Source organism: Triticum dicoccoides, chromosome 6A (assembly GCF_002162155.2).
Source record: "Triticum dicoccoides isolate Atlit2015 ecotype Zavitan chromosome 6A, WEW_v2.0, whole genome shotgun sequence".
NCBI lineage: Eukaryota > Viridiplantae > Streptophyta > Magnoliopsida > Poales > Poaceae > Triticum > Triticum dicoccoides.
This window is the reverse complement of record NC_041390.1, coordinates 572,538,388-572,550,386: the sequence shown is the minus strand read 5'-3', so window position 1 is coordinate 572,550,386 and position 11,999 is coordinate 572,538,388. Positions and strand designations below refer to the sequence as shown.

General features: G+C 42.0%; 1 protein-coding gene across 3 annotated transcripts in view; it reads left to right on the top strand.

The window, feature by feature from the left end:
• Positions 1 to 9,578, top strand: part of LOC119318059 — a 27,178-nt gene extending 17,600 nt beyond the window's left edge. Inside the window, exons 4-5 of one of the 3 annotated variants that reach the window (XR_005153919.1) lie at positions 8,594 to 8,837; positions 9,461 to 9,578. Coding sequence is in view for 1 of the 3 variants with exons in the window: in XM_037592561.1 (XP_037448458.1) it covers positions 8,594 to 8,657 (64 nt within the window). In the remaining 2 variants the exon portion in view is untranslated. Of the gene's footprint in view, positions 1 to 8,593; positions 8,948 to 9,460 lie in introns of those variants that run through there. The other 2 variants (XR_005153918.1, XM_037592561.1) reach the window with 2 other exon arrangements.
• Positions 9,579 to 11,999: the final 2,421 nt, after the last annotated feature.

The window sequence follows — 11,999 nt, the reverse complement described above, 5'->3', positions numbered from 1 at the left end:
TTGTCGACATATCGCTGATTTGACCCTAGGGGTTAACTTGAGCCTCATCTTGTCGATATATCGATGATTTGACCCTAGGTGTCACCTTGAGCCTCATCTTGTCGACATATCGATGATTTGACCCTAGGGTGTGACCTTGAGCCTCATCTTGTCGATATATCGATGATTTGACCCTAGGGTTTCACCTTGAGCCTCATCTTGTTGATATATCGATTGTTTTGACCCTAGGTGTCACCTTGAGCCTCATCTTGTCGATATATCGATGATTTGATCCAACAAGCCAACTTGAACATTGTAATGGCCTAAACAATACAACAAGCTAACAGTGCATCATATAACAATTACTAGTGAACATTGTAATGGCCATAATAACAAGCCAACTTGACATAAATAGAGAGGCTTAAGTACATTGCATCATATAGATTCATAGGTTCATAGATTACAGTACCATATCACATCATCATGAAACCAGATCCAACAACATAGCAAATACTAGTTCAGCCAGATTACAGTACCACAAGTTGTTGCCAAAATAGATCTTAGCAATTACTAGTTTAGCTAGATCACATCATCATCAAGGTTCAACATCAGTTCCCAGAAGCATAGAAATAGTCTTTCAGCCTGCTGGGTTGCTTTCTTTGTCTTGGTAGCAAGAATGGTGCTGATGTGGATGTTGTAGCTATTGAACCTCTCCTACTTGCTATAGCTGAAGAAGCTCTCCTGGCAGGAGTTGAGCTGGCTGCCCTTGTTGCTGCACCTGTAGTTGAAGAAGCTGCCCTTGGTGCTGGAGCTGTTGAAGAAGCTGCCCTTGGTGTTGGAGATGTTGAAGAAGTTGCCCTTGGTGCTCCCCTTGGTGCTGCACTTGTTAATCCCCTTGGTGCTATTGGTGCCCTGCTTCCTTGTGTGCTACCCTCCTCTTTGTTGTTAGACTGCATATAAGAATTGTAGCAAGTTAATACATTCAAGTGTTAGAAAACAAAATCTGGCTAAACCTGGTGCTTGTACAAACCTGATTCTTGTTCTTTCTCAATGCTAACCCTAGTTTTAGAGGCTGTTTGCATGATGTGTATCTGTGACCTACAAGCTGGCAGTTGCTGCATGTAATTGAAGCCATCCTAGATGTATCTTTGGGTGCTGGTGGCTCAAACTGGCTCCTTCTCCTCTAGGTTTGCTTCTTCCCTGGCTTATCCTTGAACACTGGAGGTTCTATGTCTCTGCTATTGGTCTTGGGCCACAGATCTTGTCCTGGTACAGGGAATATGATGGGGTTGTATGCTGCCAGATACATTGGCTTTTTGAAAAAGTCATGTACAAAGTCTTCAGGCCTCAGTTTGGCTTTGGTGATAGCTGATACTGCATGATTGCATGGGACAACAGTCATGTCCCATTTCCTGCACCCACATGTCCTATGCTACAGGTTAACTGAATAAGTTTTCTCATTTCTTGTCACTTTGTAGATATTTGGCCCAGCCATCAATGTTTGACAGTTCCTAGATTTTTTTCTTTGCTTCTTCAAGCAACTTAGCATATGTTGGGCATATATCCCACTTGGCTACCTCTGTCTTAGTCCTATTGCCATTGAACCTAACCATCAACTTAGTCTTGATTCCTTCTATCATGCTCTTTATTGGTTTGCCCCTCACATCTAATATCATTTTGTTAAATACCTCACTAATATTGTTGACAACTAGGTTAGTTTTGCAATTGAAGTCCATTGCAAATCTAGCCCAAGTAGCTCTAGGAACTCTGTTAAGCCAAGCCCAAGCAGCCTTGCACTCATTTTAAGAGCATCCATTGCAGCAAGATGGTCATGTTCAGTATAGGAGTAACTAGCTTTATCCATGTACTTCTTTAATTCTGACCCCCTAAAATCAGCAGTCTGGAAGTTTTGATAGATGTGTCTAAGGCAGAATCTATGTGGGCAGTTGGGGAATACATTGTTTGCAGCTTTAAGAAGGCCCTGTTTGGAGAAATCACCATAATCACAACTAAGCAATGTATATGACCAACAACTAATTAAGCAATTATGAACTATGCAATTGTGAACTATGCAATTATGAACTAAGCAATTGTGAACTATGCAATTATGAACTAAGCAATTATGAAGCAATGTATATTATAAAATACAACTAAACATGGGAATTACCTTCTGTCTATCAGAGATTATGGTGTAATGACCAAATCTCCCTGATTCTCCACCAATTGCTATCTTCAGTTCAGATAGAAACCAAGTCCAACTGTTTGCGTCTTCTTTGTCCACAACTGCAAAAGCAATGGGATATATGTTATTATTCCCATCCCTTCCTGTGGCAGCCAGGATTTGTTGGCCAGTAGACAGCTTGATGAAGCATCCATCCACACCTGCATTGGCACACAACACAAGTCAGAAACAAGGCATTCAAACAAGGCAAAGTAAAGAAAGTAAAGTAATCACCTATGAATGGTCTACATCCATTCAAAAATCCTTCCTTGCAAGCATTCAAATAGATGAACAGACCATGGAACCTTGGATTTTTTCTTGGATGCTCCTTTAAGAACTTAGTAGTGACAATGCACCTACTACCTGGATTTGTGTCCAAGATAGCCTGCAAGTAATCCCTGATTCTGGTATACTGACCCGTCCGATCTCCGTGCACCATCTCAACTGCTTTGTTCTTAGCCCTGTAGGCCATATGAGTGCTGATCTCAACTCCATACTTGCTCTTCAGGTTTTGCATTATTGTAGTTATTGGTGTGTTCAAGTCTGTTCTTATTGCTTCTAACACCTGATGTGTGACCCACTTGGTAGTCACCTTGGTGCTCTCTGCTACAGCTAGACATGTGTGCAAATTTTTTGCCTTTCTAATGCAAAAAGTTCTCTCATTTGCCAACACAGAAGCTGCAATGAAAAAAGGGCAATCTTCATGTTTGCAAATAGCTATGATTCTGTCATTGCAGTTCCTATGAAACACATAGTTTCTGTTTTGAGCTATGTGGGATGTGAGAAGTGCCCTTCTAAATTGGTAAACACTTTCAAAACAAAGCTTTTTTACAAACTGCATCTCTGGGCTCTCTCTATCCTCATCATACAAGATTCTTGGTTTGGGGTTTTTGGCCCTACTCTTACTGCCAAGCACAAAAGCTAGGGGTACTGCCCCATCATCCTCCTCCTCCTTCAAATCACCAGGATTTGGATCCTCATCAGATGATGGCACCCAAACATCGTCAAATTGTTGCTCCAAACTTGCATGTGATCTACTAGTTGGCCCCTTTTTTACTTTCATCTTCTTCCTCTTTTCCCCTTGTGGTACCACCCCTTCTTCAATTTCCTCATCCTCTCCATGTTCCTCATGCACTCTTCTAGCTCATAAGGTTCTTCAACATCAGTGTCACCTTCAAAGTGTAAAAATGGGTCCTGTCTTTGCCTCCTCATCTCAGCCATCCTAGCCATGAAATCCTCATCTTGCTCCAAGTCACAGTCATCTTCAGTTAGTAAAACAGGAAGTTTTCTTTTAATTGCCTCCACCCTCTCAACACTCTTCTTATGCTTCTTATACCTCTGTATTTTATTCCTCCTCTTAAGCTCCATACTTCTTTCCAACTCCTCTTGCTCCAAATCAACATCTCCTGCATTTCCTTGATCCATATCTATATGTTTCTGCATAATCAGATGTGTGCTCTGCTCTCTGGAGTAAAACTATATTGGATGTGCCTCCTGCTCATCAACTTGTGCAACTCTCCTTGTTTTTTTGGATGGTGACCTGTACACCACACCTTCATCACTGACCTCATACACAGTCCTCTCTCCAACACTATCTATAGGGACTTGTTGCTCACAAACATGACCTATGTTTAAATCTTCAGGTCTGGGCTCACTACCCCTAACTACTGTCACATTAACTATGGTCTGATCTCTGTTGGCAATGTGGTCTAGCATCTCATCAACCTTGTCATCATCACAGGTCTCTTCCAAACCAGCTACCCCCAAGCCAGCATCCCTAACAAAGTACATGTAGTCATCCTCTCCATAGCCTGCTGTCTCTATTAGTGCTATTAGATTCAGAAATGTCATGTCTGAAAGACACCATGGTCTCCCTTGCCTTGCACCATCAGCGGCTCGCTTGGGTGGAGAAGGAAAGAAAGGGAGGGCTCGAGGAGCAAGAGCTTGCGACAATGGCGGTTCCAACAGGAGAGGGAGAAGCAGTAGCGGGATCTGCGAGAGGAACAGAGGAAGTGGGGAAATGTCTCTCCCCCCTCTTTATATCCCACCGGGAAACCCAAGCAATGGCTTCGGTAGGTCGACATATGCCCCATTTCCTTCGCGGTTTCCCACTACACAGGATGTGGGCGCAGAGATCCAGGCATTATCATCATGTTGCAGCGGTCAAAGCGAAACCGACTGGCCATCTCCCTATCTTTTGACAGTGATGACGGGATGTGACAAGGCGAGTGGCAGCGACGCCTAGGTTCCTATGGCTAGCAAGAAATGATTTGAAGAAGACTTGCCACCAGAGGCCGTTCAACCATGAAGCTGCGAAGATGCGACGCCGGAGGCCATGCAGACGTGAAGCCGCAACATTGCAAAGACGCAGGCCGCGAAGCCATGAAGGTGAAAGATGCAAAGCCGCTAGATCGCGGCACCACAAAATCAGGAGCTACGAAGCCACAAAGATGCGTTGCTGGGGGCGCGCGATAGCCAACTACATAGATTTTGAGGTTGGGCTACCGAGAGCTAGACTGTCTCCATCACTGAAAAAGAGCCTGCCTGGATTTCGTTCTCAAGGCAGCAAGACTCCACAACTCCAGACAAGCTCGGCCACTACTGATGGTACAATATACCGAGGGTGGCTCGTCCACCGGGAAGCTCGAGACTTGGATGGCTTCAGGGCCCAAGAGGCCTAGCGACATCCTTACCCAGCGATCGGTCCAGGGGTCTAGGCTTGGAGATAAAATTTATCCTTGGCGTGCACGCCAAGAAGCTCTTACAGTAAAGTCAGTTAGGATCCCTATCAACCCTAGCTCTCATCCCCTTTATAAGGCGAGGATAGGGGTAGTTCGAGGCATCTGTTCCATTGCTCAGACCTTGGTAGCATTCATCATCCTCCACTTGTAACCCCCTCGCACGAGGTCCTCCCACATCAATCCAAAACAAAGCAAGAGTAGGGTATTACCTCGATCATGAGGCCCCGAACCTGGGTAAAACTTCCGTGCGAACTCCCTTTACTTCCGACTACGGTCTGCACCCTAACTTGGTCACTGACGGTTTTCTGCACCATCACTCGTACTCTGGTAGTGAGTTGGAATCTGTTTAAATCGTTTGGTTTGCAATATCTCTCTCTAGGTTCGGTCCATTATATGTACCCTTGATCCCCGTGTTGGTTTTCTGCGCCTGTCGGTTGCACGATATATTTAGGAGGTTTGGTCTCATGGGCAAACCTTTGCTCTTTAACCGAGTCAGGGTAGTGCCTTTTCTGTGGTTTGTTCGATTCATTTGTGTTGGCCTCCATGCATTGGTTGCAGGACTGAATTTGGTATGTGGAGATCATGTCGAAGGGGGTTTGAGGAAGGTCTGATTTGAGTTCATGAGTTCCATCATTCATCATTTAATAGGAGGTGGATTCAGTGTCCTGATTGATTCTTATTGTAGCAGTTGATCTTGCTTTTGGTATGTGTGTATGTTCTCCTTTAGTTGCAGTAGAAGCAGGAGGGTAGTAGTTCTGCAGAGATGAATCAAAGGCTGGAGAGGTTTGGTTTCTGTTCACGGCTGATTTGATTCGTTACGGTCAACTGTTATTTTCATTTGGTCAGATCTTCTCGAATGTGGTGTTGAAGTACTCATCAACCTAGAACTTCGTGATTGTTTGGATGATATAATCCCTCCTCGATTCAGCTTATTCATTTGCACAGTACTCCCTCTGTAAACTAATATAAGAGCGTTTAGAATACTAAATTAGTGATCTAAATGCTCTTATATTGTTTACAGAGGGAGTACAATTTAGTCACTGATTATTCTTACCTGGATTATTGGTGGTTCTCCAGAAATTAGGATTATATTATTTGCTGCATGGCCATCATCTTTTTGGTTCGGTTTTGGTGTGGACCAGTTGGTTATTGGGTGAACAAATTTCACAAGGAGTAACATTTTTCACTCAACCTTGATATGAGAAGTGTTAGTTTCATGCTACTGTCCTATTTGGTTTAGATAATTTAGTTCCTCTATTTGGTGCCAGTTGCCTTCAGTAAAAAAAATTGTGTTCAAAGCTAGCAAATATTATGCAACTTAACTAAATAAATTAGTTGATTAATCTCCTTTCAACCTTAACATAGAAGATTGTGATATTTGTTTGATTAAACCTGTGAAGAACATTCAGGTTCGTACAAATTTTTGTGTAGATACTCTTTGCTGCTTGACCATGATCTTTTTTGTTTGGTTTTGGTGTACACTAGTTGGTTATTGTGGGGACAAATTTTATAAGTAACATTTTACACTCAAACTTGATTCAGATAGTTCGGTACCTCTACTTGGTGCAATTGGACACTAGTACCTTTTTGTGTGTGTTCAAAGCTAGTTAAAACTATGGAACTTAAATATACAAATCAGTTGATTAATCTCTTTCAAACCTTACATGAGAAAATTGTGATTTCTGTTTGGTTTAGCCTGTGAACAAAATTCAGGTTCCTACAATTTTAAATTAATCTAGTTTCTGCATGTGAGCTGTATTGTTTTCAGGTTTTGTACATGACTTGTATTATTTGGTCTTGTTATTTTTTATGTTGGAAAAGTCTGATATTTAGATTGTTGATCTGCTTCCTACAGATCTCTTTGTCACGAAATGTACTGGTGGTCTTTAATCTATTTTGCACAATGCACATATGTTGGTGTCCATTGTGCTTACTACATGAACATGATATTTGGAGTCTTACTTTAGTGGAGTGCTAATCTGATCATGCTTGGAAAAGGGATATCATGATAGGTTTTGTTAGCCTGGGGCTTGTTTGAAACTGTTGTAGTCCTGTAAATACAAAAGTAAAAAGTGTTGAATGGGAACAGTAGTAGGTGTCATTGTCATCTGGATTTATCAGTCTGTAGTGTACACCTGGTAAAAGATGGTCTGAACTCTGAAGCTAGTAGAAACTACTGGTTCCACATTTCTTTTCTTGATTCAGATAATTCACTTCGTTCATTTTGTAACATTTTGCCGCTAGTACAAAACCTGGTAAAAGATGACCGAGAAGGCTGTCAGGTGTTGCAGAGAGAACCCAACTGAAAACATGATCATGCCGGTTGGTACTACTTTCGACTTTTTGGGCGAAGCATACGACTTGTGTGTACATGTAGGTGAATATCATCCGGAAAGCATGGTAAAGCAGGCGTGTCGTCCTTGTGTATGATGTTATGTCGTACTTCAGCGAGTCAGCAGATAACTGCTTCTGTATTGACACCTTGTGCAAGAATGAGAATCGGGCAACACCAGAGTCTGCTTGACATGAAAGTCATAAGTTAGCGCAGATAAAGTGCGTCAAATGAAATCAACAGGAATGATAAGCTTAGTTGGGAGCTTCAAACTAGAGAGTGACGGGCTTACTGAGAATTCAGGTTCGATGGGGTGCCTCCAGCTTAAATAAGGGTTTTTGGTTTCTGCTTCATAATCAAGTTGAGCAAAACGGCGGAAAAACCAAGGGCATCAGTTCATGACCAATTATTCTGTTGCCGACAAGCTGGTCCCTAATTGTATAGCCTGTAATCCGAACGAATCTTGGCTCCTCGTGAACAATGAAGTTGCTGCATTGTTGGGGAGATCTTTGTTAGTGCGGCCAAAATAAACAAGCTGAGGGTGAGGGGTGGACTATTGGGTTAGACTAGTGTAGTGATGCGCATGAATACCAGGCTGGCTCACTGTCTGGTGCATATATCAACTGCTCAAGGAGTTCAGCAACACTAGCTTATTTCCTTCAAAGAGGACTGTGATCTCAAACTTTTTATTTATGTCTTCAGTATCTGCCTATTTTAGTTATTCCCTTCATTTTTTGTCTTACCATAGTATCTTAGGCTCTAGTTGTTCATTTCTATTTATTCAGTCACCCATTTTTGTTAGTGTTCAGTTTTTATGTTCATTGCTCTATCTGCAATTTACATGAGCTAACTCTCTCCGTCATCACTCTTTATTCATTAGTCCATGTTGAGTCCCTCAATTTTTCCTTTTTCTTTTTTGGCAGTCTATGCTGCATGCTTGTCAGTGAGCCTGTCAACAGGAAAGGGAGAGGGTAGAAGTTGAGCGGTAATCTCTTCATTCAGATGTTTTCCTTGGCAATCGTTTGACGCAGAGCGTTCTTGTCTGGATTTTATGGACGTTGCAAACTAACATGCATGATTCGAAAAGGGGCAACTTAACGGTTGACATTCAGTAAACTTTCTGTTGAATTGTTAGTGAACTTTTGATACAGAGCGTAGATATCAGGGTTTTTTTTCTATTCTAGATTTCTTTTGTTTAATTCATTGTTCTTTTAATTCATTGCCATTTCTTCAGTCTATATTCAGTTTATGTGTTTTCAGTCTATTATTCACTTTATCATTTCAGTTTTTAGTCTTCATTTTATTTTCTTCATCATTCAGAACCCATGGATCGAATGAGGTTTCAGTGGCGTCGAATCGCACCATGATCAGATACATGCTGTGAAATCATATTTTGCGTGGGGGCGCCAACAAGCCTGCCGACAGCAATGTCACTTCCAGAGTTCCAGTGGCTGTAGCAGCCAAGAAGGAACTGCCTATTGCCGGCGGGGCTCAAGCGGTGTCACTTTCAGTGGCTATAGCAGCCAAAAAAACCAAAACCCCTCTATATTCTGATGGCAAATCTGTAAGCATCTCACTAATGAAAGAGCTTATCACCATGACGTGTACGTGTGCGTTTTAAAAATGTGAGGCTAAGGTCAACCATCAACCCAAAATGTTTCTCTGTCACTAACCACCTGAAATTTAGGTACAACTTTTCAGTTTTTATTGATTGATTGATGGCTTTGTTCTTGACAATCCTTTACGAATCTACTCTGCTTTTGTGGATAGGCGAAAAAGATTGTTTTTTAGTATTTTTTCTTCAGTAGATTATTGAACAAGGTTTCAGAGCAGATTGAGAGAAAAAGAGAAATGTTAGTTCATGCTTCAGTACATTATTTTTCTTCATTACTCTTTTCAATATTTCTTGCTTCAGTACATTATTTTTCTCTTACTACATTTCTTTGTTCTTTTCATTCCGAAAAGGCTACCTTAGTAGCACAACTACGCTTTTTTTTCCTTTTCAGCTCTCAAACTGCACCCTAGTTTTGTTGTTAGTTCTCTATTTTTGATGGATCTGATATGGTTAGCCCTATCTAGTTATTTTGTATGTGCTACGCCTAGTTATAACTACTTCCATCTTTTAACAGCTGTCCTAGTTTTGTTGCTCACCGGCTGACACCTTCTTTTTCTTTCTCTTTTTATCAGATGTATGAATTGCACGTGGCATCACATAAATTACCATTCGAGATAAGTTCCAGTCTGCAGATCTCGGGGGACAGTATGGCTGGAATACGCTTGGTAACAGGGAGCATTACCACTACTGTGTAGTAAGACCGAATCAAATTTAAGACCGAATCAAATTTAAGGGAGTGAATTGCAAAAAACCACCACATTGAAGCCTAGGGTGGCAGAAAAGACTCTTCTACGTTTTTGTGCCAGAAAACACTGATTTCGCGCCTAATCATTTGCAGAAAACACCAAACCTTCTGTTGGGGCATTTTAAGCACTATTATGACAGGTGAGGCTCGATTTTGGGGACGTGGCGTCACGGCCGCGAGCTCACGCCGTCTAACAGCGTGGCGGCCGCTACTGCTCCGGCGTGTGGGTAAAAACAGGTTCAATCCAGCTCTCTCCTCACACTCTCGCCTCTGCCTCGCCCTCTCCTCACTCTATTCTTCCTCCCCGGCGCCGCCAGACCGCCTACTGCCGTTCTGCTGCTCCCCGGTGCCATGGTGTCGTGGAGCGACGAGACCAGTGAGGATTCAGTCCTGAACATCTCCTCCTCCTGCGATGGCATCATCAAGGTCAGTTGGTTAGATACCTAGAGCTAGGGTTAGGATTAGTGAATTGGGGATTTTTTCACTGAGCTCGATCTGAACCTAGCCTTCTCTTTGCTTGCTCCCGCAGCTTCCAGCTACGATGCACGATCCGAATTTCAATGGTACTGACGCAGATGTGAATATGTTGTGTGAACACGGTGAGCCGGCCGAACGCTTTGTAGCATTTGAAGGGATGCACACGGGCAGGAGGTTTCTTGGATGTGCTAAGGTATGATTCACATCATGTGTAAAGGAAGCTGTTTGCTTAATGCTTTGTTTATCAAGCTCTTAAGATTTTTTAGCTTGGTATTTGTTTAGCCTGTTATGACATGCCTTGTCATTAGTGGATTTTTTAGCTTGTTCTGACCACACATTGTTTATTGTGGTCAGTGCTTACTCCTTTGTTTATCAAGTTGTTAAGCTTGGTTAAGTGCTTTGTCTTTGTTTAATTTGCTTTAGCCACTGTGTTGGAGTGTGTTCTCATTAGTGGATGGTAGTCATTGTTTATCATGGCCAGTGCTTAATGACTTGTTTATCAGTGGGCATTGTTAATTTGTCTGCTGTATGGTAAGTAACCTGTGAGTGCTTAGTGACTTGTTAATTTGTCTGTTTAGCAGTGCACATATTAGATACATGAACCTGTTGGTTTGATGGTCTTAGACAATTATTTATTCTTTTATTGTTTATAATACAAGAAGGCATAAACAGTGGAGTAGTTCAATGGATTGATTTTGAATGGCCAGACTCAATGGAGGAGGCATTGGCCAAGCTATGGGATATGTATGAGGAGACTAAGTCAGCTAGGACCAATGACAATCTAGAGAGTTCCCTTGCAATTCACAACCTAACAGAAGAGAAGAAGAAACTATAGGAGAACTATGACAGTTTGTATGCTGATGTGAATGCTCTTTTGAATGCTTAGCAGGAGAGGGGTGTGGTGTTAACCAATCAAAAGGATCAGAAGCAATATCTTGAAGTGAAGATTGCTGAGCTTGAAACTGTAGTTGGCAACTTGAAGGCAGAGTTGTCAAAGAAAGAGGAGGAGAAGAAGAAACTACAGGAGAACTATGTCAGTTTGTATGCTGATGTGAATTCTCTCTTGGATGCCCAACAGCAGAGGGGTGTGGAGTTGAACAATCAGAAGGAGCAGAAGGAATATGTTGATGTGAAGATTGTTGAGCTTGAGACTGTAGTGGGGAACTTGAAGGCAGAGCTATCAAAGACAGAGGAGGAGAAGAAGAAGATGCTGCTAAACTATGAAACTCTGAAGAACCTGACATGTGCTCAAGCCAGTGTGATTAGGAACTTGAAGTTCAATCATTTGAAGGAGGAGAGGCTCACAGAAGAGAGGCTTAAACTGCAATATCACATTTCTGAGCTTCAAAAGTCTGAGGAAAAGATAAAGTTGAAGCTTCAGGGTGTGAAGGCCATCTTAGATGAGTAGGGTGCCTTCTAGTATGATAATCATCTATCAGTTTCTAGATGATAATCTTCTATCCAGTACTTTAGTATGAACTTGTGACACAAGTACTTAAGTGATGAATTTGTGATCTATGGTGTTGGATCCAGCAGTGTTGTAATCTAGATGATAATCATCTATTAAGTACTTTAGTATCTATTTTTGAACCTTTGTCTATGTATTTTGTGAGATCAGGTGTTGGATCCAACCTTGATGAACCTATATGAATGTGAGTGCACTTTGATTGTCATGTGCTAAGTTAGTAAATTCTGTCATCTAGATTCATGGATTTGACCCTAGGGTTCACCTTGAGCCTCATCTTGTCGACATATCGATGATTTGACCCTAGGGTTCACCTTGAGCCTCATCTTGTCGACATATCGATGATTTGACCCTAGGGTTTACCTTGAGCCTCATCTTGTCGACATATCGATGATTTGACCCTAGGGTTCACCATGAGCCTCAT